Source organism: Xiphophorus hellerii, chromosome 9 (genome assembly GCF_003331165.1).
Source record: "Xiphophorus hellerii strain 12219 chromosome 9, Xiphophorus_hellerii-4.1, whole genome shotgun sequence".
NCBI classification, from domain to species: Eukaryota; Metazoa; Chordata; class Actinopteri; order Cyprinodontiformes; family Poeciliidae; genus Xiphophorus; species Xiphophorus hellerii.
Window position 1 is genome coordinate 31202205 of NC_045680.1, and position 24752 is coordinate 31226956.

The 24752-nt window shown below is 39.7% G+C and overlaps 1 protein-coding gene and 1 long non-coding RNA gene across 6 annotated transcripts; one reads left to right on the top strand and one right to left on the bottom strand.

The window, feature by feature from the left end:
• Window positions 1-880: 880 nt before the first annotated feature.
• orc1 (origin recognition complex, subunit 1) lies at window positions 881-18101 on the bottom strand. 5 transcript variants are annotated; one of them, XM_032573123.1, is made up of 18 exons: window positions 17681-18101; window positions 16816-16943; window positions 16562-16734; window positions 15048-15444; window positions 14721-14976; window positions 13625-13696; window positions 13376-13435; window positions 12014-12100; window positions 11723-11931; window positions 11529-11637; window positions 11160-11261; window positions 10422-10593; window positions 3715-3822; window positions 2955-3104; window positions 1991-2110; window positions 1762-1916; window positions 1600-1687; window positions 881-1179 (listed from the first exon to the last, which is right to left on the bottom strand). In XM_032573123.1, the coding sequence occupies exons 1-18, from the start codon at window positions 17773-17775 to the stop codon at window positions 985-987; spliced, it is 2676 nt and encodes an 891-aa protein (XP_032429014.1). In that variant the 5' UTR covers window positions 17776-18101; the 3' UTR covers window positions 881-984. The 5 variants fall into 5 exon arrangements, with proteins under 5 accessions (XP_032429014.1, XP_032429013.1, XP_032429012.1 ...); XM_032573122.1 differs by having other exon boundaries at window positions 11529-11635; window positions 11709-11931; window positions 13376-13432; window positions 17681-18100; XM_032573121.1 differs by having other exon boundaries at window positions 11529-11635; window positions 11709-11931; window positions 17681-18100.
• A 4527-nt stretch (window positions 18102-22628) lies between these two features.
• LOC116725343 (uncharacterized) lies at window positions 22629-24724 on the top strand. Its single transcript, XR_004340387.1, has 2 exons — window positions 22629-24325; window positions 24535-24724. It is a non-coding gene; the product is annotated as an uncharacterized LOC116725343 (long non-coding RNA).
• Window positions 24725-24752: the final 28 nt, after the last annotated feature.

Below are 24752 nucleotides of genomic sequence, written 5' to 3' on the forward strand. Positions count from 1 at the left end.
GGGTTTACTAAGAAGCTGGTTCAGTTGTAAAGCAGGTTAAGTTAACCTTGTGCTATAGGTAAAGCACCTAATTTTCTTAACTAAATGATGCCTGCAGGTATATCTATTAGCAGGTTTAATTTTGCCTGCACTTGGTTGTGTACATTATTTTAAGTGTATTTGACAAGTTTACCAAAATATAAAAAATGTCATTCAAACTGCATTTGCCTTGTTTTACTTTTTACTTGTACTTTTCATTACATTACTTGAGTACATCCATTTTTACAGTAATTTCCATACTTAAGTACAAGAAGTTTCAGATACTTTAAGACTTTAACTCAAGTAACATTTCAGTCAGTGACTTGGACTTTTACCAAAGTCATATTTTGGAGAGGTACTTGTACTTTTACTTGACTCTGAGATTTCAGTACTTTATACAACACTGGTCATGAAAGAATTTAAATAAACAGAAAATTATACAAAGATCATCTGTTTTTTCCATTTATCTGCGTTTTTATTTCAGGTTTTGGTGATTAAAGAAAACATTCCTGTTTTCACAGAGCGAAGGAACCAGACGCTGCCGCACAGATGAACCTGTGAAAAAGTTTTACCTCCAGACTCCATAACTGGATGTTTTTATTGGCTTAATAAATTAAAATTTTAAATTTTGTGGTGTGTGTGTTTCCTGTTTAAATCTTGCTTTGTTTCTATCAAGTTCTTACAAAGTTTAAAAAGATTTGAGAAAACATCGACTTTCAAATGAAGGTAAAAAGATTTTTATATTCTGCTTAAAAACCATAAGAGACTCAGTTTAATTACAATAACAGGTCAATAATCAATAAATAAAATCACAATAAAAGTTTTGTTTAAAGGTTTTATTGCATATTTAAGACAGAAAACATTAAAGTACTTTGAGAACCAGAAACATTTAATAACACCAGAGATGGAAAACAGCTGAAACAGAAACACATTTAAAACCAAGCTTCCTCCTCCTCCTCCTCCTCGTCAGTCGGCCTTCAGGGCGAAGAGCACGTCGTCCTGGCTCACGTTGAGCCGGACCCTCTGCAGGACCCCCAGGCGGCTGGGCTCCAGCAGCAGCAGCCTGCAGGCTCCCAGGCGCCGACACGCGGCCAGGCCCTCCGACACGCCGACGGGCTGCAGGCCCTCCACCCGACACAGAGCCTGGTGCTGCACCAGCACCTGGCAGACCGAACGCAGGGCAAAGCCAGACAATCTGACGGTTAGCAACGCCTGGAACCGGTCAACACTTTACTGTTCTTATTATTAGAAATATTGTAATCATGGCTCGCTACATTCCAACATTTAAATTACATCAGTGGTTGGTGAACGTGTGAGATTCCTCTCATGGTTTCATTCACTGTGTGAGCCGCTTTCTGTCGGCCATCTTTGAGCTCAAAGATGGCCGACAGAAAAGAGCAACAAAACGAGAACGAGTCGTTCACAGGCGATTTGATTCCTTTGAACGGTTCTATGAACGATAGGATTTGAGTTCTTTGTTCTAATTTTTGCTCACTGGTTCTGTTTGGTTCCGCTCTGACCAATGTGTGACCTTTGACCCGACCTGTTGGAGGTGATACCGGCTGTGACCTTTGACCTGACCTGTTGGAAGGTGGCCTCCTCCAGTCCCAGCCTCCTGAACTCTGCGATGACGGCTCGTAGGAACAGCTGCTCCTGCGTCGACGCACTCCTGGAAACAAAGATGGCGGTCCGTCAGCCGCTCCTGGAAGCTCCGCCCACTGCCGTTCCCGTCGGGACGCTCACCTGATGGCGGCGACGTACGGCGAGGAGAACATCTCGTCCAGCGCCTGCATCACGTGGCTCATCCCCACCAGCCGCGCCGCCGAGCGCTCGCAGATCTCCGTCGCCCGCCGGCAGATGTCCAGGCACCTGCGGGCGTCGCCAGACAGCGCCGCCACCTGGCGGAGGAGAGCAGCGCTGAGCCGGCCGGTTCCCACGGAGACCGGAAACAGGTCGGGGAGGGGAGGCTTACCTTCCTGGAGACGATCTGCAGCGCGTCGTCCTCGAAGGCCTTCAGCTTGTTGAGGCGAGACGTGACGATCTGCTGCAGCTGCTTGAAGGAGTACGGCTGGAAGGACATCCGGGTCAGACCCTGGAGGTCAGAGGTCAGAGGGGCTTCACTCAGGTTTTTATATTATAAAACAATTATTTACATTATTCTGACAGATTTTTTATTGAACCACTGATTTTATACAATATTAGAAATACATTCAAAGATGCAAATAAGCATTTTTATTTTTTATACAAGAAAAACTATTTTATTGCCTAAACAGCAACAACAGCTTCAGTGAACAGTTTGTAGATTCATTGATTATTTTTTGCATTAACTGATCAATAATTGGATAGCAAAAGGTACTTAATAGGAGACTTATTATTATTATTTTTATCTTTTACATAATTTGCACCAGACTGAGGATTTCTGGGTCAAACATATTTACAGACAAAGAAATTTTATTTTACCTTAAATACAAAATGTACATATTGTTTGTTCAGTTTTGGCTTAATTACTGCTCTAAGTGTGTTCTTTAAGTTAGCTAGCTAGATAGCTAGCTTGCTAACATTTTGTGTTCACACCTTTATTTTAGTAAATATTATTGGATGTTTATATTCTCACTTCCTGTTGGCTGATAAAAGACATAAAAAGCAAAAATTTTAAATGTCAAGCTGATAAAACTTATGATTCAAAAATGATAAACTGTCTTTGTTCAATTCTTGAACTGAGTTGGAGGGCCACATCAATTCGTTTAAAGGGCCAGAAGTGGCCCCAGAGCCGCCCTGTGGGCACCGCTGCAGTAAACTAAGCTGGAAGTCTCAGGAAACATGAAACCAGTGAAATGATCTTTAAGTTATGGTTCAGGTTCTCCATGTTCTCCATATGTGACCTGTTCAGAGTTCCTCTGGCGTCACCATGACCTTTGACCTCAGTGTTCCCTCACCAGCCTGCTGGCCACGCGGTTGATGAGGATCCTCTCCGGCAGGTCCATGGTGTTGGCGATGGCCAGCACCACCAGGCGGGCGTGGCGCCGCGTCGGCCAGTCGAACAGGTTGTACATCACGTTCTGCTTCCTGGTCCACAGCAGGTCCAGCTGCACAGATGGACAGACAGGTCGCCGTGGCAACGGGCCAGCCAGTCAACGCTTTATGGTAGTGAAGGCTTAGCAAAGCTGCTGCTATGAACAAACTGTCAGTTTGAATAAAATTCAGAACCTTTTCATTTCTGACTGAACATTTTTAAATGTTTTTATTCTTTTTACGTTTTGCTTTAATGAGGAGGAGGCCGACTGATGAAGAGGAGGAGGAGGAAGCTCAGTTTAAAGACATTATTCTGAAAAAAACCCATAGAACTCTCAGGACTGCTGTGACCTCTGAGCCCGCATCACCACCCCTCCACCGCCGTGCTGCACAGCTAAACCAGTTTGTTTTCTACTTGGGGTTTGAACCTGGACTTTGTTTCGGATCACATGACTGAATGTGAACGAAACCAGGCCGGCTTTATTTGGGTCGGCGTTTCGCCAACAGGAAGTTCAGTACAAGAACCACAAACCAACAAATCTGAGGGCAGGAAATGAGGTCACGCCTTGGAGAATGAGCAGAAGATTCATGCTGCCATTTTTAACTTTTAAATCTGCTGCTGATTTTATTTTTTTTAATCCAATCTGTACTCATGAGGATTAAATGCCCACGCTGCTTGCCCACCTCGTCCACCAGCAGCACCGTGGTCTCCTTCCTCGGCGCCGGATGGCTGAACCTTTTCTCCAGCAGGGCGGCGGCGTGGTCGGCCGTGGCTTTCTGACCCGTCAGCTTCTGCAGAGAAACAGAAACTTTTTATTTACCTGATCAATCTGATTCCATCATCAGGTTTTAATATCATCAGATTAATGATCAATAACAGGATGTTTGTTTGTAAAAACTAGAAGTAAAGAGGAAGGGAGGGGTCACGTGACCGAGCTCGAGATGGCAGCACAGTGAACAGCTCCAAGGACGGTGTTCCGAATTTTCTCTTAAAACCCTTGCAAAAGCAGTAAAGAAGGCTCAAAAGATACGACACTGATATGTCTAAAGCTTCGTCTGTGAAACAGTGCGAAATTTTCTCAAAAAGACGCAAGACAACCTCTAAAACAGCACCGCATGAAGAAGCTAATATGGCTAGCATAGCTGAAGTATTGGAGGAGCTAAAGTCGCTCCGGTCGGACTTTGGAGTTAAGCTGGACAGTATAGATGAAAGACTGACTGGAATGGCGAGCGCTATGACTGCACTGGAGGCTAAAGTGTCTGAGGTTAAACAGGACCTATTAAACCAGGCGGCTCATATGGAGGAGGCCGAGGCCCGCATTGCCGAAGTAGAAAGTTCGCTTGAAAAAGCAGAAACATCGTTGACTTCAGCTATGAAACGAATCCTGCTCCTTGAGGCCAAAACAGATGACCTGGAGAACCGAGGAAGGCGAAAGAACCTGCGTGTCTTTGGCATCCGAGAAGGAGCAGAAGGAAGACAGTCGCTTTTCGACTTTATTAGCAACATGCTACCGAAGTGGCTGGAACTCGCACCGGACAAGTCATTCACACTGGAACGGGTTCACCGCACACCAGCCTCCGGGAAACCAAACCAGGGCAGAGCGGTTCTGATTCGCTTCTTAAAGTTCCCGGAGAAGGAATTTGTGTACCGAGAGACAAGGAAAAGAGATATTATGCAAGATGGGGCCAAAATCACGTTTGCACAGGATCTATCGGCGGAGACCGTACGGATCAGACGCGGGTTCCACCCGGTAGTGAAGCTGTTTGTCGACATCGGTGCATTCCGCGGATTCCAACACAACCCCTGCAAACTTCGAGTTCTGCACGGTGGAAAGATCCATCTCTTCTCAACACCTCAAGAAGCTGAAACATTTTACAAGACTCTTCCAAAATAAACACAGCGGATGCCTCTGATCAGTGAGTCATGGTTAAGAAACAGGTAAACCGATAAGACATTTTATGTGGCTGTTCCTCAACAACCGGATCATAATCAGGATCCGTACTAAGTTAATGGGAAGTTCATATAAACATAATCGACTGCTCTTATGCGCTCACATGTTCGAAGTCTAATTTGAACTGTTTTGGCATTAATGCTAAAAGTTAAGCATTAAGCAAGTTATTACCGTTCTATCAAGGGTTAATGGTATTATTTTATAGCTGGACACCGTCTGCTGTGGAGAGCTTTGGTGAGGTCATGGTGACTAGTTGCTCCTCAGTAATGTGGATCAACGTCCTCCAGAAACTGGGTTCAAGGGGAGGGGGAGGCATTTCAGATAAAGAAATGCAAAAGTTCTTTTGGGGATTGTTCATGGCTAGTTCTGTGTCTTGTATGGTTGAATGTGTGAATGTATGTGCAAACCTGCATTTTCTGCACTATTTTGGCCTACTTTATTTTAGTATAACAGTAAATTAACCTGATATGGAAAAAACAACCAAAGGAAATGGTTTGAATATCAAAATTACAAGCTGGAATGTCAGAGGAATACGAAAACTAAATAACTTGAAACAAGTATTAGACCGACTAAAATATTTGAAATCTAAAATAATTTTTTTACAAGAATCTCATTTGATTGAGTCAGAAATACATTGGATAATTAAAAGATGGCAGGGTCAGGTATATCACTCTTCCTTTACCAGTCATGCCAGAGGAGTTATTATTCTTATACATAAGTCAATAACATTTCAAATTATAAGGACAATTAAAGACCCATATGGGAGATATATTATTGTGCAGGGACATATTTCAACATTAAAACTAAATTTGATAAATATTTATGGACCAAATAATGATAACCCATCCTTTTATGAAAGTTTATTCTTAACCTCGTCAACCTTGGAGGGATTTTATATTATAGGAGGGGACTTTAATTGTATCCTTAACCCAAGCCTGGATAAATCTACTCAAATTGACACCAGTCATTCACAAACCAGGAAAATACTCCATAATTATATAAAAGATTTAAGAATAAATGAAGTATGGAGAACAAGAAACCCAACTAATAAGAAATTTTCATGTTATTCAAGCTCACACCAATCCCATTCGCGTATTGATTATTTTCTTATCTCCGTGGAGTTATTGCCTCACGTGGAGAACTGCTGGTACAATAGTATTGTAATTAGTGATCATGCTGCAGTGTCCTTGGAAATTAAAATAAATAAGATTGACCTAGGGATGAAACGATGGAGGATGCAGACACTTTTGCTAAAAGACTCAAAATTTGTTACATTTATAGAAACTTGCATTGATCAGTATTTTGAAATGAATAAAGATGAAACAACAGCTAGTATTAGATGGGAAGCTTTTAAAGCTTATATTAGAGGAGAAATTATCAGTTATAGCAGTAATAAAAATAAACAATATAACCAAGAATTAAAATTATTAGAGAGACAAATTAAATCCAGCGAAGCAGAAGTTTATCAGAGCAATGATCAGACAAAATTGCACAAATTGAATGTTTTAAGAACCAGATATGATAAATTAACAGAGAAAGTGGCAAAAAACTTAATGTGGACTAAGCAAGCATTTTATGATCAAGGAGAAAAGGCTGGTAAATTATTGGCTTGGAGGATAAAACAGATGCAAGCAGAAAGAACTATTAACAGCATAAAATCCAAATCGGACATTTTAACCACAGACCCTTCAGAAATAAATGAAAATTTTAGAGAATTTTACAAAAACTTGTATAAGTCTGAATATTCTGGAAACAAAGACACACAAGCTGCGTTTCTTAATCAATTAAAATTCAAAACCCTTTTAGAGGAGGAGAAAACGACTCTGGATAGTCCTTTAACAATAGAAGATCTATCTGAAGCAATAGACAGCATGAACAGTGGTAAAACCCCAGGTCCTGATGGACTTCCAATAGAATTTTATAAAACATTTAAAAATAAACTAATCCTACCACTTCTCAACATGTATGAGGAATCATATGAAGCTGGAATACTCCCAGACTCACTGAGGTTAGCTACAATAACTCTCTTGCTAAAACCAAACAAACCCTCCACTGAATGCTCCTCTTATAGAGGAATCAGTCTTATGGGATGTGATACAAAGATTTTGTGTAAAGCCCTCTCTAGGAGATTAGATAAGTACCTGCCCAGTTTAATAATAGATGATCAACAAGGATTTATTAAAGCAAGACAAGGCTACCATAATATAAGACGGGTTCTTAATGTACTGCATGAAAAACATAATTGTAAGGACACAGCAATGTTATCATTAGACGCACGTCAAGCTTTTGATAGAATAGAGTGGGATTATCTGTTTGAAGTGCTCCCCAAATATGGATTTGGTGAAACCTTTCTAAAATGGATACGACTATTATATACTGATCCCAAAGCACAAGTTTTAACTAATAATAACATGTCAAAACCTTTTAATTTACAACGGTCAACTAGACAGGGTTGCCCCCTGTCACCACTACTTTTTGTATTGGCAATAGAACCTCTGGCAATGGCTGTTAGAGCAAATACAGGAATATCTGGTATTAGAATTGGAGGAAGAGATCATCTCATTTCCCTGTTTGCGGATGATATCATATTTTTCATGAGTAATCTGAAGATCAGTATTCCTAAATTATTACATCTAATAAAAGAATTCGGTGAATTTTCAGGATATACAATTAATAATTCTAAATCAGAGTTAATGTTTCTTAGTGAAGAAGAAAGGAGAAGTCCTATTGTGACTACCCCATTTAAAACAACAACAAAAGGTTTTACATACTTGGGCATTAAGGTCACCCCATCTCTTAATGAAATAAGCACAACAAATTATAATCCCCTTGTGGAAAAAGTCACAGAAATGCTAAATAGATGGTCAAACCTGCCTATATCTATGATAGGCCGAATAAATTTATTAAAAATGACAATCTTGCCCAAATTTTTGTATTATTTTCAAACACTTCCATTACCGCTGTCAGATTCATTTTATGACAGTCTAGACAAACTATTTAATCAATTTATTTGGAGTAATAGAAAAGCAAGACTCCGCTTAAAACTACTCTATCTGCCCTATGAAAGAGGTGGACTTCAAGTCCCTAATCTCAGATGGTATTATATGGCCGCCCAACTAACATCAGCTACCCATTACTTTTGCCCGACGACACCTCCAGCCTGGGTAGATATTGAACAGCAATCTGCTCCAGACTTCCCCTTAAATACCTTTCTATATTCTTCGGACCTAAAGACATTAAAAAAAGACCACAAAAAACCCCTTTTTAAAAAATACGATTACAAACTGGTATGCAGCACACAAACATGTAGGTGAGCGTCCAGAGCTATCACAATTTACCCCAATCTGGGGTAATGAAAGGTTCATCCCAGGAAAAAATGATGGAGGATTTAAACTACGGAAAACCAAAGGCATTCAGAAAATTAAAGATCTGTATGTTGATGGCAAGTTACTTACTTTTGATCAGCTATGTAAGAAGTATTTAATACCCCCGAAACATTTTTTTAAATATTTGCAATTGAAAAACTTTATGTCATCAAAACTGAAACAAATAGTTGACATTCCACCCTTAACAAAAATAGAAGAGGTGTGTGTTGGAGACTCAAAAGGGAAAGGTTTTCTCTCTGTGTTCTATAATTTGTTAATGCTTTCCTCTAGAGACTCAGCAATAGATAAGTTGGACGCTTGGAGAAGAGATACTTTCGAAGATATAGATGAGGAAGACTGGAATCAGGCCTGTTTAAAAGCACAAAAACAAACGATAAACACACAATTTAAACTTTTGCAATATAAATGGCTTATGAGAACCTATATAACACCAGTTAAGCTTCATCATATGTCCAGTGATATTCCAGATACTTGCACTAAATGTTTGTTTGAAAAAGGAACTCTTCTCCATTGTTTGTGGGAATGTCTTAAAATTCAGAAGTTTTGGAGGGATGTTATTGGGTGTCTATCTGAATTGTTTAAGGTAAAAGTCCCATTAGAGGTTAAAATCTGTGTACTAGGAATATACCCAGTGGAATTTAAACAATCACAGAGGAAAACTAAATTGATAGACTATGGACTTCTTCAAGCCAGAAGATCTATAGCATTATGCTGGAGAGGCATGGATGCTCCCTCCCTGGGACTCTGGAAGAAGGAAATTGCAAATTCGCTCAGACTGGAAAAGCTAACATACATCGCCAAGGGTAAACAACGGGACTTTGAGACTCTCTGGGAGCCATATATGAAGACTATAGAGACTGAAGGTGGAACTTATTAATGGCTGTCTTGTCTACAGTTTCTATTCATATATTGTTCTGTTATTTTTCTTTCTTTTTTCTCTAAGTTAATCTAAAAGATTTTTGATATTTTTGGAACCAAACAAATGCAGGTTTGAAGGGTGAGTGTGGGAGTGAATGCAAGAGTGTATAAGTACATGTTATAATGTTAAGTTTGTTGTGTGTAAATTTGTTATGTCAAAAAAGAGAAAATTCAATTAAAAAAAAAAAAAAAGAAGAGGAAGGAAACATCAAAAAAGTTTTACTGAGATGTAAATAGTAAAATCACAAGATGAGTTTTGTTGCAGTTCCTGTTCTTCAAACTGTAAGAAATAAAAAATAAAAGATTTGCATAAAGTTAGAGAGGCTGCGACTGTAGCTGCATGTATCAACTGTAGATAAATGAGTTTATATAAATCTACAGTCAGGTTTCACTGAATATTATTGTAGTTAATCAACTTTAAAAGGTGCAGCTCAAAATTGTTTATAGAAAGTTGAGAGGAAGGAAAAAGTGTGATAGTAGAAGGTGAACCATTAACAGCAATAACACAATCAGAATATCCTTGAATATGGTTGGGCTTCATGTACCTTAAAAACTGCAGCTCAATATTCATGGAAGGTTAAGTGGAAGGAAAAAGTGTGAAAATGTGCACCATTAACAGATAATAACAATATACAATCTGATGTTTTGTAGAATATTATTGTAGTTCATCTACCTGAAAACATGCAGCTTAAAAAGTGTATTTATAGAAAGTTGAGTGGAAGGAAAAGTTGTGTTTGGAAAAGGTGCAACTGACATTTCTGTTTAAAATCCATGGTTTTTAAATTAATTACATTTTTTAAATCTAATTTTTTTAGATGTTAATTTTTAGGTTTTTATTCTCTGTGAATCAGAATCATCAAAATAACAAGAAATAAAAGCTTTAAATATAGGATATTCACCAGATTATATTTGGTAATAAATTAAGGAACTAAAACTCATAAAAAGGAAGCGGCTCTTTAAAGGAACCCAAATTATCAAAGCAAAACTAATGAAAAACTGAAAATGTGGATCCTTTAATTCTCAACTGGAATAAAAACATGACCCGGTCAGTCAGAGGTCAGGCAGAGGTCAGTCAGAGGTCAGCCTGGCGGTCAGGCGGGTCAGTGAGCTGATTGGTCGGTTTTCAGCCAATCACCTGCAGGATCTGGGCGTAGGCCTGGTGGGGGTCGGTCATCTTCATCCCGTTGATCTGGATGAAGACGAACGGCGGGATCTCGTCCTGCTCGGCGGCGTGCTGCAGGCAGCGCATCACTTCCTGCACCGTGGCCGTCTTCCCGGTCCCCGGCACGCCGGACACGTACATGCACCTGAGGAAGAGCAGCGGTCAGCCTGAGGGCGCAGAGCTCCCCCTGCAGACAGACCGATGAACTGCAGCAGCTCTAACTGGATGTTTCTGGTTCTGCTTTGGCTCCAACAACAAATCATTAAAAAAAGGAAAAAATAAAAATGTTAAGATATTAGAATAAAGTTACAAAGAGACGTCCAGGTTTTGTTTTTGGCTAATAGGAGCAGCATAAGATAGAAAAGATATAAATATTTCATACTATTATAAGAATAAAGTCACAATATTAGCAGCATAAAGATGAAATAAAGATATGAAAAGAAGAAAGTCGTAATTATAGAAAAGTCAAATTCTTAGATTCAGTCGTTTGAACCAAAAAAGTTCTGCTGATAATTAGAAGCTGATGTTAAAGAAAAGCTTCACTTCATAAAATGTTCCTCATTTATTATTTTCATGTTCGTATCACTGCGACTTGATTCTCCTCATTTAAACACAGATCTTTTCTGAGGCTAAACGCCAGGAAGCAGCAGAACTGAAGACACCTTCTGAAGGTTCTGTTGGCTGAATGTTTTGGGTCAGAACCGTCCTCACCCTCCGGTTCCGTCCAGGACCTTGCTCTCCACGAAGCTGTAGATGTCCTGGAACTCCTGCTCCCTGCAGGGCAGCGACTCCGGCACGGCCGACACGTGGAGCCTGAGGGAGCAGAGAGAAACCGCTGAGCGGCTGCAGCTGGAGGACCAATCTGTGGGTCGGGTCGGGTCGGGTCGGTTGGAATGAAGCCGGGAAGTTTGTTAAAGTTTGTTACATTAAACTCCAACTGAACCAGAACCGGACTCTAAAACCAGGAGAGAACCTTCTGGCTGTTGATTGGTCAGATGAGTCTGAGGGCGGGACAACCAGGTGGAAATACAGGAAGTGGTTCTGACCCAGTTCTGGTTCTGACCCAGCTCCTGTTCTCACCTGGCTCTGGCCTCCTCCAGGATGTTGCCGGGGCGACGGGCCGGCTGGGCCCGGTTCGGGATGCTGGGCGTGGCGTGGCGGTGAGTCCGTGGCGTTTTCGGACCGGCCTGCAGAACCAGAACCGAGGAGCTCAGAACCGTAGGAATTGCTGTCGGCCGTCGTCGCCACGGCAACACTCACCTTCCTCGGAGTCTTCCTCGGCGTTCGGGCTGAGGTTTTCTGCTTGGTACGAGACGCTGCCGAGGAAGAGGAGCGGCGGCTCTTCTTCACCTCCAACTCTTCATCCTCTTCCTCATCACCTTCATCATCCTCCTCTTCGTCGCTCTGCAGCCCTTTCCTGGAGGGAACAAACTCCTCCTCTTCCTCGTCTTCGTCAGAGCTCAGCCGGTCGTCCAGAAGGTTCCTGAAGGAGAAACATCAGAACCACTAGAGATCGGACCCATGGGTCAGAGGGAGGTTCTGGTTCTGGACGGGTCGGCGCTCACAGCTGCTTCCTGATCCGAGACGACACCTTCAGAGCCGACTTCCTCCTGGGGATCCTCAGGGCGCCGTTCTTCTCCTCCTCCTCGTCTCTGAGGGACCCGACGGGTCAGAGATCAGGCAGCGAACAGAACCGGGTTGAACAGAACCGGGTCCAACTCAACAGAGTAACATATAAACAGGGATGTATTCTAAAAATGTATCAATTTTAATCTGTTTTTCTGCAAATTTACACAATTTTGGGTTAAAAAACTGAAGTTCTGTTTCTCAGATTATTAGATCACACACCCACACACACACCCATATATATATACATATATATATGTGGATCTACAATGAATTTCCAACAAAACAAAATTTGACTCCTTCATTTGCTTGATTTTAGTTTTTTTCTGGCCCAACTCAATGATTTTGGCTCATGTGACGAAACGTTTAAACAACCCTGAGCTCAAGTATCTCCATGTACTGTACAGTGTCCGAACTCTGTACTTTGACTAGGCTCCAAAAGTCCTGCTGGAAGACAAAACCATTCAGTTCATCACCAGACGCTCAACATGCGATTAAATCCGTCTTAAAAAAAAAAAAAAGATCTGATGTAACATTATAATATCAGGAGAAAATTAATTTTGTGTTTTTATTATCTGAAATTATCAATCTGTCTGATGAATCTACATGAGATTTTCTCAGTTTTGAATTCAAATTTTATTGATTGATTTATTAGTAACTGCATTAGAAAATATATTCTGATCATTAACGTATCGGCAGATGATATAAAAGCATTTATCAACCATAAAGCTCATTTTCTAACAGGCTGCTGATACCAAACGCGTCAGCAGGGGGCGCAGTGGTACCATCTACAGCACAGGTGTCAAACTCCAGTCCTGGAGGCCCTGGGGGCCCTGGGGGCCCGCTGCCCTGAAACCTTTAGATGAGCCTCTGCTGCACCACCTGAATAGAATAATTAGGTCATTAAGGTTCTGGAGAACTGATCCACACCAGGAGGAGCTGATGAAGCCGTTTCATTCCAGCGTTTTGTACCTGAGACTCATCTAAAACCTGCAGGACAGAAACTGGAGTTTGATCTAATTAAACCCTAAAACTGGTAAAATGAGTTAACTGGTTAAAAGCAGCTTAGAAAAAAATCTTTTAAATTAAATGTTCATTTTTTTCTTTTGATAACTGATAATACTTTGTTTTTTTTAATAAAATATTTTAAACAGGTGGCCAATATGTCGCCCAGGTGATTTCATTCATTTTCCATCTGTTTGTACAAAACAGCTTTCATTTTACTTTGGATAGGCCGTTTAGGCTGATTCACTAAGAAAAATGTTTTTTACTGATTGAAACTGAAAAGTAAAAATACTCACAGAACCTCCAGAACCGGTTCCGTCCCAGTCTGGACCTCCTTCCTCCTGGTGGTGGTTCTGCTGGGAACACAGAGAAGGTCAAAGGTCATCTCTGGTTCTAAGGTCCAGATTCACCTCCTGTGTAGAACCACGACCCCACAGTGACCCAGGACTCAAACTCCCAGCAGCCTCTGCTTCAGAGCTGGAGTTTCCCACTGTCACCAGGTGACCTAAACGCAACGCGGCGATGCGTTCAGGGGTCAGACTCACGTCTCCCTGAAGGTGGCGTGGTTTCTCCCCAGAGCGACTCTTCTTCTGCTGCTGGAGGATTCCAGCTGAGGACTGAGAGGAACCAGTTCAGAACCAGTTCAGAACCAGTTCAAACAAACTGGATTCCATATAGTACCTTTTTGGTTTCTGAAGATCAGAGTGATGGCAGAAAGTTGAGGGCGGCCATTTTGTTTGAGAAGTTTGTTTTAAAACTTTTATTTATTTGGATTTTGAGTTCAGATCAACTCTACAAAGATTTTTATTTTTTCAATTATGATAATAAAGTCAAAGCATTTCAACATTAAGATTGTATTTTATAGAATAGAATTCAACTTTATTGTCATTGCACTGTCACAAGTACAAGCAACGAGATGTAGTTTGCATCTATCCAGAAGTGCTCTACGAGATATAGATATTTATTTACAGATGTACAAGACTATGTATGTATGGACTATAAGGGGTTATAGCAAGAGATATAGATATTGTGTATAAATATAAATATGGGAGCTATATGCACAGATTATACAGATTATACAGATTATACAGTATTCCAACAGAAAAAATAAAACTAAAAGGAGGAGCATCTTACTAAGTTACGTTTTGGTATAAGTTTTAGAAATAATACTTCATCTTTTATGGAATCATCATCAAATTATCCTTAGAGAAAAATCGAACAAACTGAGCTGATCACATCAGATCCTGAACAACTTTTTTCCTCACAGTTTTGAAACGTTATTTTCTGGAAAAATCAAATGTTTATTCTGCTAATATTATGACTTTATTATTGTAGTTAAATAAAAATTCAGGCCTCAATAATAAAATCATTTATTAAGCCACTTTCTGTCATTTGTAATTTATGTTTTTTAGAAAGAAAAGTGAGAAAAATCACTGAAATAGGATCTGATATAAAAAACTTGATATTTTATTTTTATGCCATATCGCCCTAACCCAAATCCAAACTGTTTCTTTGTTACCATGGTGACGGCTGAGCACAGCGGTTTTTCTGCGTTTTTGTTGCAAAATTAAACAAATTTAACTGGAAATCATTAAAATGAGAATTTGATTGTCTGGTTTGTATCAAAGGTTGACCTCTGACCTGCTGAGGTCGTCTCCGGCCGGCGGACTGTCCGTCTCGCTCTGGGACTCCCGGCGGCGGACGGAGCACGGCGTCAGGGGAAAGTCGTCGTGGCGACCGGGTGTCCTGCTGGTCCTGCGGAGGGGGGTGAGGCTGTGGGTGAAGCGGAGCGGCTCAGAGGGGGACGCCGCGGCGGCGGACCGCCTCCCCTTCTCTAGCTCCGCCTCCAGCAGCTGCTGCAGGACGTCGTCTCTGAGCGCCGCCGGGTCGTCTGGACCTGAGGAGACGGAGAGCTGCGATTGGCCGGTTTTACTTCCTGGTTGACAAAGACGAGCGAGGAAGACTCACTGCTGAGCTGCAGCTTCTTGCGGACGCCCGGCGTCCTGCGGGTGGCGCTGCGCCGCTTGGCGCTGAGGCATTTGGAGGCCGACAGTTTGGTGAGGGAGTGCAGCGACTCGGCCTCGGCGCCAGGCTTCCTGCTGCTCGCTGGCGTCGCCATGGCGCCACGCATCACGGCGGGGTCCGGGGTGGGGAGGGCGCGGCGGGCCGGGCCCCCAGGGGCCGGGGCCGCCGCAGGGGGCGAGCTAGGCGGGGAGAGAGGGAGAGAGGGGCAGGGAGGACGAGGAGCGTCCAGCAGAGACGGGTCGACGGGTCGGAAGGTTCTGGAATCCCAGGACAGTTTGACGTAGAAAATGTCTCCGTCCTCAGAGACGGGGAACGGAGCGGCGGCGTCCAGGTGTCTCACCTGCAGGGGGAGGGGCTTCAGAGGTCAAAAGGTCAACAACCAGATCACAGAGAGGAGCAGAGAAAGGATTTCAAACGAGCGAAAATATTCTGAAAAAAAATAAAAATGATGAAAATGAACAAAAATAACCTGATAAAATCAGATAGAAGAGCAAAGAATGGAAAATGATTTAAACCTTGCAAAATAATAATAAAATGATTATAATTATGTATTATTATTTAACATCTATTAAATAAATAAATAGCATTATTGTTATTATTAATACTTAATTATTAATAAAAATATCTAAATATAAATATCAGAAAATAATGATTGAACTAACACAATAGGAATACACCCATTTAATTAATTTAATTCAAAGAAGAATAAATAATGTAAATAATAAAAAAGAATTTAAAAAATTAAACAGAATGACAAAGATTTAAAATACTAAAAAAATTAAGAATAAAAAATGCACCGACTCATTAAATGTTTTTCTATAAAACTTTGAACATATTTTTATCTAAGAAAACTATTTTTTATATTCTATTTACGATGTAAATAATAAAATATTTAACAAATAAAATAATAAAATGTGAAGCTTCAGAATCTGAATTCAAGACATAAAAGTTTTGAATGAAAATAAATAGAACAATTAAAATGAATCTTACAAAAGTCCATCTATAACATATCCAATTGTCCATATAGATGCATCTTTAAACACAAAACAGGCAAAATTAAATAAATATAATCATTATAACGATACAGCATTCTACTGAATTTTAAGAACAAATTTATTTGATTCTTTAGATCAAATTTGATCCATTTGTTTAACATTTGTTTGACTTTTAAAACTCTGATCCTCTCAAATTAATAAATATGTTGGCAATATAAGAGTTATGTATTTTAAATATAATTTGCAGAATATAATCGTCCATTAAGTCTTGAAATGTCATTAATTTTAAGTTGAAGAATTAATTTATTGAATCTGTAGTTTTTTCTCTAATTATACATTTAGTTGATTATGTTTCGCTAAATTTACATTTGAGAGAAAAAGAAGATGATTATTTTTTCCACTCAGACCTTCAGTTAACGTCAACATGGTTATTTTAGAGTGGAACTGAAAAGCGTCGGTGACCTGAACGGGTCGGAGGACGGACTCGGCGTTGACCTCGTCCTCACAGCTGCGACCTTCGTAGAAGAAGACTTCCTGTGGGTGAGGGTTTCTGCCCAGCAGCTTCAGTTTGCCCGGCGGCACTTCGGACACCCGGACGAACCACTGGACCACGGCCTTCTTCTGCGCGCCGCTCTCTGGAACGGCAGCAGGTCAAAGGTCAGCTCGCTCTGACCCGGGTCAGCTGGTTTAGTTTAAATCCGGTTCCTGGAACCGACCGTCTGCGAACAGCCGCACCACTCGGGCGACGTACGGGTTGTCGTCGTCGTCGCCCTCGATCAGGATGTGCTGCCCGGCGCTGATGACGGTGGAATGAGGGAGACCCTCCACCCTGATGGAGAGAGAGCTGGAAACCAAACGGAAAAAAACTAATGTTACACTGATAAAAATGATTTAGTTATGGTTGGTCAATATTATGGCCTGAAGAGGCTAACTGTTTACACAGTGCTGCATTCAGATATAGTCACGGAAAATTAAGTGGAAGGAAAAGAAAACAGGAAACAAATAAAAGTAAATCTTGCATTTCATTTAGAAAATCAAGGCCTCATAGTCTCACGGTGGAGAGGCTGAGAACCTAAAGCTGTCTGAGGTCCAGTTTGATGTTTCAGGAGAACCGAGTCATCGGCTGTTTGGGGCCAACAGGTTGGATCAAGTCTGAACTCACTGGATCCATCTGTAAGGAGATCTGCTTTCATTTTCCAGCAGGACTTGACTAATAAACTTTGCCTTCATAATACTCAAGGCAGCAGTTATCCTTCCACACAACTTTCCATCAGTATATCTGAATGCAGCTTACTGGGGAGTTTCTTTGGAGGCCTGTGAAGAGGCTCAGTAATTGTCTAATAATCCTAATTTTTCGGTCTCATGTAATATTTAGCCATAATCACTGAAATTATTGAAATTTATGTGTAATTAATCTGCATAAATTTAATTTGACATTAACAACTGAAATAAATCAACTTCTCATGTCGCATTATAATCTCCTAAAAAGATGCAAAGATCTGTTTAGTTATTATCAGGTGATAAAATGGTCCATTAGTCAGATTAAAGCGGTTATGAAACGCGCTGCTCGGTTCTTCTCACCCATATTCATAAGTTTGGAGCTTCCTGTTGAAGCCCAGCGCAGCTCCGCGCCATTCATAGATCCGTCTGACTCTCAGCCTGGTGAAATACTTCATCCTGTCGGTCCTGCTGGCGGCTCGGAACCGGAGCGGGAAGATTGAAACCGTCCTTCTGCTCGGTCCGGGAGGAAACCTGGACTGTCCCTGTAGTTTTATTAAAAACCTGCTTCAGTTGGAGGCTCGGGGGAAGTGAGGTGGAAAGGAAGAAAGAAGTTCGCGGGAAAATATTCCAGCCACTCAGTTTTAAACAGCGCCCCTACCGGAGAACGCACGTATCTACTCCCATAATGCAGCGGCTGTAGAGGAGGAGTCACGTGATCATTCTGTGTTCCGAACAAACACCTGAAAGTTCAAAGGTATCCTTCCGCTAGAGTGACAGGAAAATAAGTAGACCTCGTACTTTTTCTTTGTTTTTCTCCATTGTCTCCTTTTGTTCTTGTTTTTATTATGACTTTTGGTGATTTCATTTTTTTAAAATCTGAATATGTAAAATTGTCTTAATTAAGTGAAGAAGACAAAATATAAACTCAAGTAAGAGCATCAGTATTCATGCAGAAAATTATTTTTCTGAACTTGACTTTCAGATCAAAGTCAGTAACATGAGAAAAAAAAATCTGATCTTTTCTTTTTCACTGGCCCTAATCCTCGACCAGTCCCATGCAACCCAAAAACTTCTGTGACAATGAACTAAACCGTCAGGAAACGGAAAAGCCTGGTCCCCAAATAGTGACACATTAATTAAATCTCCCTTTTTGTCTCTTGCGTTCAGCAGAAGGATGCAGTGCAGTAGTTTTATTCACGCAAGGCTAGCCGAAAATTGAGCAGAATATGATTTAGGGGCCCCTCTTTATGAATTTCAATATAGATTGGTGGAATCTGGGAAAGGGGGCCAAGCTTAACAGGCCAAGCTTAAAAGTGATCAGTGATCATTTGTTATTAGAGCAATCCAAAGCTCAAACACAAAATTAAACTCATAGCATCAAATTGTAGCCATGGTAACACATAAATCAAACTACAAACATTATCTTTTGAACTTTTACAAAGTTGACTTGTCAATAAAAAATGTTAAGAAATTTGAAATCTTGTAATTTATCTCTGTTTTTATTAGTGATGGGTAAATGAGGCGTCATGTATCGTTTCGACCCAAAGCAAAACTGTATTGATACTGTGTCGATGCTGCGTCACTGAATACTGACACCTGCTGGACATTAAAAATCTCTACAGGCAACTAAGTTCACAGACTGATTTGATGACCTAGTCTATACAATAAGATTTAAGTCATTGTATTTTATTGTATATTATATATTGTATTATTTCATATCTTCAGTTAAATTCAAAATATATTTTATATTCTTCGATACAGTCAATAAATAATGTGAATATGAACCAAGCGATGAAAATGAAAGTGAACATGTTTGGAATGAGGATGATTGTGGACTTTTTTTTTTTCCCCACAAATTTTCATTCAAAAAAATAAGTTTTTCCAACATTTTGTAATTTAGTCTGTTCTGTTTTTTTGACACAACTTCTCCTGCTGTAGAAAAAACTTAAGTAAACAATACATTTATATGAAATAACTTATAAAAAGCAACTGAGTAATTTGTAGAATGGCTGCATACCTGAGTTTATCCAGGTGTATCTGGGACTTCATTCTCATGCTTTGCCCTATAAAGCCTCAGCATTGAGGAGGTGAATTTATTTAAATAAGACATTTCTGTCAAACATGTGCGACACTTAACCTGCAGAACATAATATGAAAGTAAAGTAAGACTGAATTTCAGCTGAATTTGGATTCAGAAAGATCAAGTACAAACTGAAAAGAACCGGATGAAACAACGAAATGAAAACTTGTTTTCCGATGTAAGATCAAAATGGTCCCACACTGCGGAAAACTTTCATTTGCCTTCAGGCTCCATAGTTGACGCCGTACAATAAAAGATAAAGAATCTTTTTGGCAAATGCATCCTGTTGACAGGTTCGCTTCCTTATCAACACAGTTTGGCGCATCAACGTCATTTCGAAACAGTTCCTGTGTCGGTCACGTGACTTGCTGAAATCAATACGCACCAACACTGGTGTTGGTCTATGGGCTTGACGCATGCGCCGACGCATCGGTGTAACAGGTGTTGTGCGCAATTCTGTTCCCCTGCGAAAATCTGCCCCCCTGTGTCGGGAGCGCGCATTACAGCCAGAGAGGCGGATCTGACCATTTTCACGGCGCTTCTGGTCGATTTCTCGGTAAAAACAACTCAGTTAATCATGTCAAGCTTGTAACATTTAGTTTAATCGGCAGCTGTTGTTTACAAAATTGTAAAAATAATTAAATAAACGAGGTCTTTTTACGCTGTTTTGTGTTATTTTAAACGCCAAGAGAATCGGTCTTTTTCCAACTTTTGTCACTTCCGCCTGACAGAAATAAAAGTCAGTCACCAAAACACAGTTTTTCAACACGTTGTGTGTATTTATAATTTTTCATTGCTGATATAAGAGGATGGCTGAAAACATGGGCGTAGGTTTGGGTATGGACGGTCGTGACATGTCACGACCAATATTCAAGGGATAGAAAATAGTCCCGACCAATTTTTGCCATATTAATTAAAAAAAAAAATCATATGTATTTTTTAACAAAAACAAAATAAATAAACGAAAATCTACATTGATTAGTTTAATATTTCAATATACTACGCAGTGGTAGCATTCATTTTAAAATTCGCTGTTATGAACTATGACGACCCGCTATTGGCTCACAGGACGTGGATCTTCGTTCTTTGATTGGCTGCAACAAGCGGCGGCCAGCTGGCCACACACGGAACGGAAGCTTGGTCCACGGTGCTGACAGTGAACGCGTCTCCTTCTGAGTTTGACATTTATTATGAGTCTCCATGTCGCCACCAAAAAAGAAAAGGACGACAGACATTAGAAGTTATTTCGCTACCTCGGCTGTAAGTAGAGTGAGGGGACCCATAAGTTAGATATCTATCACGCAACGCATTTGTTGTAAAGTCCGGTGTTTAGTAAGGTCAGCACTGAATGTGAGGTAGAATAGGTCTGTTAATTATGTAATACTTTTTCACATAGGATGCTCAGACAGCAGAGCAAGCAATTTTATGAATCTTTTTTCCTCTTAAATGCATAATATCTCAACAATTGGATCTTTTTCCTGAAGTGCAAGAAGTCATTTTTTGTTCTTATCTGCAATTGTGTTTGTTGTATAATCAGTAGATCCAGAGGATATTTCTTTTGATCTTACTTGTAATGTTTGCTGAATTTTGAAAAGGAAAAAGTAAAGAGTTCTTGAACTGATCTGCTGAGTATGACTGTATCTGGTTGTATACACAAGATGTATGATCTGGTTATGGTTGGGGGGAGGGGGCTGTAAGCCAATGTGCCCCCCCCCCCCCCCCCCCCCCCCCACTGGTCAAAAATGGGAGGGGGGGGAGAGGGGGGGGTTGGTCAGTAAGTTGTAAGGTCCCACCAAAACTTAGACCAAACCTACGCCCTTGGCTGAAAGCATGGCACAAAAATTAAGACTTCCTGAAAAAACGAGAGCGTGGACTTTCTGGTAAATCCCGTTCTAATGTAAAATATGACAGATTACTGGATTAAATAAATTTCTAGTATTGTTCTGAAGGCCATGTTGTAGTTCCTAGCTTCGTCACCAGGTGGCGCGGCCGTTTGTGAGTAGCAGTTCTTTTTTCATACCAAAACATTGTTTGAGAAGCCGTGCAGGTCAGCGGACGTGGTGTTTGAAGGTGGTTTTGTTATTTTGTTCGAGTGTGCGTCCATATGAATGGTAGGTTGCAGTGTATTTATGTTTAAGCGGCATTATATGTGCATTTTAGTACTTAGAACATTTCCTGTTGTCAGATTTTCTTTTAGAATAAGCGAAGGCTAGGCTAAGCTAATTTCTGTGCTAAAATGGTAAGCTATTATGTTTAGTTGCTTTCTTTTGCTTTATTTAACTTTAATATTAATGAAACAGACAAATAATATGATTAGAATATGTTTGTTAATGAGTATCTGCATTCATAGTGGATTGTAATTTGTATTTATTAATTTCTTTGTAGAACCACACACAGGCCTACAAACTTCCATCCAAGCACATCCTGCCTGTAAACCAGTTGTCACCGGCTGATTAAAGAGTCAAACCATCACCTGGCTTCGTTATTGGCTCGGGGTCATCTGGGCATCTAATCGGTGCACATTCTGCGATCACAATTTTCATTCCGAACCCCAGACGTATAGCAGCGTTATAACAAGTATCCTACAGGCTATCACACATAACAATTTTTGAGAATTTGGCAACAGTTGCTCTTTATACCCAAACGTTATGGGGGGAGGAGAGGAGAGAATGGATATTTCAGCTGCCTGAAATAATCTGTTCCGCCTCCATAACATGGGAACAAATTAATTCACCAACAAGTCTTTAACTCTGTTTATTCCTCTTATCATCAATAATAAATTCTGTAAGTTTGAAAACATTTGCTCTGTATTTGCCAGAGTTATGGGGGGAGGAGGAGAGAAAATGGATATTTCAGCTGCCTGAAATAAACCGTTCCCCCTCCATAACATGGGAACAAATTAATTTACCAACAAGTCTTTAACTGTGTTTATTCCTCTTATCATCAACAATAAATCCTGTGAATTTGGTAACATTTGATCATTATTTGACAAAGTTATAAGGGGGGAACCATGTATTTTAGTAACCTAAAATAATCCGTTCCCCTCCATAAAATGGGGAAAAAATAAGCAAATTCTGTGAATTTTGAAACTGTTGGTCATTATTTGTCTATATATTGTTTGAAGCAATTAATTATTTGATATTTTGAATTCTAAGATGGTTATAATAAATATTACTGTTGATTTGATTATCTTTATGTAATGTATGCTCTGTTTAAATGTTTTATCTTCCAAGTTACAAATATTTTGCAGATATTACATCTAACAATGCACCTTACAATATAAACACATACGGTGTTTTCTAGAAAGTCAAAAATCACCTGATGCTGTTCCTCCAATCAATTATGCAAATGTGCAGGTGTTGGGCAGATTGTTCGTCACGTTTTGCTTTAAGTTAAGCCAACTATTTGAGTAAGTCGACACTTTTCTTAAATATGGACAGTATGGAATATGAAACGCTCTTTAACTATAAAGTTAAAGGCGAATATCCACCGCAGTCAACGAAGCAAAGAAAATATGTCATTCGAAGGAAAGCCTCATCGTACAAGATTGAAGGTAATTATCTTTATCTTCCAGAGTGATGCATTGACGGTAACCTCTACTTTAATATGTAGCAAATAGTGGAATGCATAAGTTATCTAAAAACTGATAACATTCAATGTTTTTTTGTTATTAATTTACTGCTGCATTTATTTTCGATTAATATGTGTGCACACATGAACGTTACTCCACGTTATAATGCAGGAATAACGCGCACTGTTCTTGACTGCAGTTGTTATTCATGTGAATTACACTTTTACTCCAGTTCTATTTCTAAGTTGTGTTGTAAAAAGATTCCCGTACTTCTACATTCATCAATAAAAGAAACAAAATCTAGCAAAGAGGACAATTGTGAATAAAAACCATTACTCACAGATGAACCCAATGAATTATGAAATAATTCTGGAAACCAACAATCAACACCACCACTGGACTTTAGTGGTAATAAATGTTTTTAAACTCTAAAAACAATCTATATCATACTTATCTCTTAGACAAAAACCACATGAAAACTGTAAAATGCCCACTTTCTAGGTGATCTACCCACAAGAGAAAAAGTCTTTGTCCTTGAATCCAAAACAAGACATCCAGAAAGGTTTGCAAATCACAAGGTATGGTTAAAAATGTACGTTTAACTCAAGTATGAAAATCAAGTAAAGTTGTTCTTATTAATATATCTATATTTACAGGGCATTTATGAGGAAGAAGGGGTGCAATGTCTCACGTTGGACATGTGACCCAGTCAAGCATCCAAAACAACAAGATAGTTCATCATGTGGTGGATTTTCACTGAAGGTTTCAGACATATTGTCACACAGTGTATGACTTTAGGATTTTGATATATATTTTGAGACATGTACAGTGAATTACTTACTTTGTTACTTAAATTTAAAGACATTAAATGAAGCTGTTCATTTCAGTTTGCAGAAAAAATCCTATCAAAAGAGGTTGTTGATTTTCCTGTTTCCAGAGAGGCGGCCCACAGCATGACACTTATCCTTAACATTAATATCCTTATTTTCAGTGTTTATGACAATTGTTATCATGATTACTATTATTTGTATGTTTGGCTAAAACATCTGTACTTAGCCAAACTTAATACATTAACATGGACTCTGAAAACATTTATTTAAGGAAATTGTTTGTCTACAAATTAATAAGTACAATCATTTCATTTTCTATATTTTTTTCATAAATGACTGTGTTGGTGCTTAGCACATCCTGTGTAACAGTTTTATACACACACACATATATACGGTCACGACTGTACATGTATAATCGTGTGTGTGTGTGTGTGTGTGTTTTTATACTTTTGTTGTTAACAGAGGACCTAAAAGACTTGTGTCACTTCTGTGGAGAGATGGAAAGTGACCCGGATGTGAACTGGGTAGGAAAGTTTTTAAAATTATTCAAAGACTTAGTGTTAGTAAACTAAATGAAGAGGACAAGTTTTATCTAATCTTATCTTGCGTAAACAAGCTATGATATGATCCTCCAGCAGTTGGAATATAATCTAATCTAAAATGATTGATTGTATATTGTAATTGTAAAGACATATTTTTGTAAAAAAACAGATATTTTTGGTTTCTTTCCTAGATCCAGTGTGACGTGTGTCTGAGGTGGTTCCATCATGCATGTGTGGGAAGCCCACCAACTGGAAAAACTTATCACTGCTTTGCCTGTTTGCCTTAGTTGCCTTAGTTTGCCTTTGTTCCTGAGTTTGCTGTGGTGTGCTTGTTTATGTATGTTGTTTAATGGTTAATAAATTACATTTTGAAAACTGTTTGATATTTATATTTACAAGACTTTGATAT

Excerpts from the sequence above, each read along its gene's own strand:
- orc1 (XM_032573121.1), bottom strand. The coding sequence starts at position 17,775 with ATGAAGTATTTCACCAGGCTGAGAGTCAGACGGATCTATGAATGGCGC. Across the intron at positions 16,735-16,815 it reads GGTGCGGCTGTTCGCAGACG|AGAGCGGCGCGCAGAAGAAG; the intron begins GTCGGTTCCAGG and ends CTGCCGTTCCAG. Across the intron at positions 1,917-1,990 it reads TGCAGATCGTCTCCAGGAAG|GTGGCGGCGCTGTCTGGCGA; the intron begins GTAAGCCTCCCC and ends CTCCTCCGCCAG.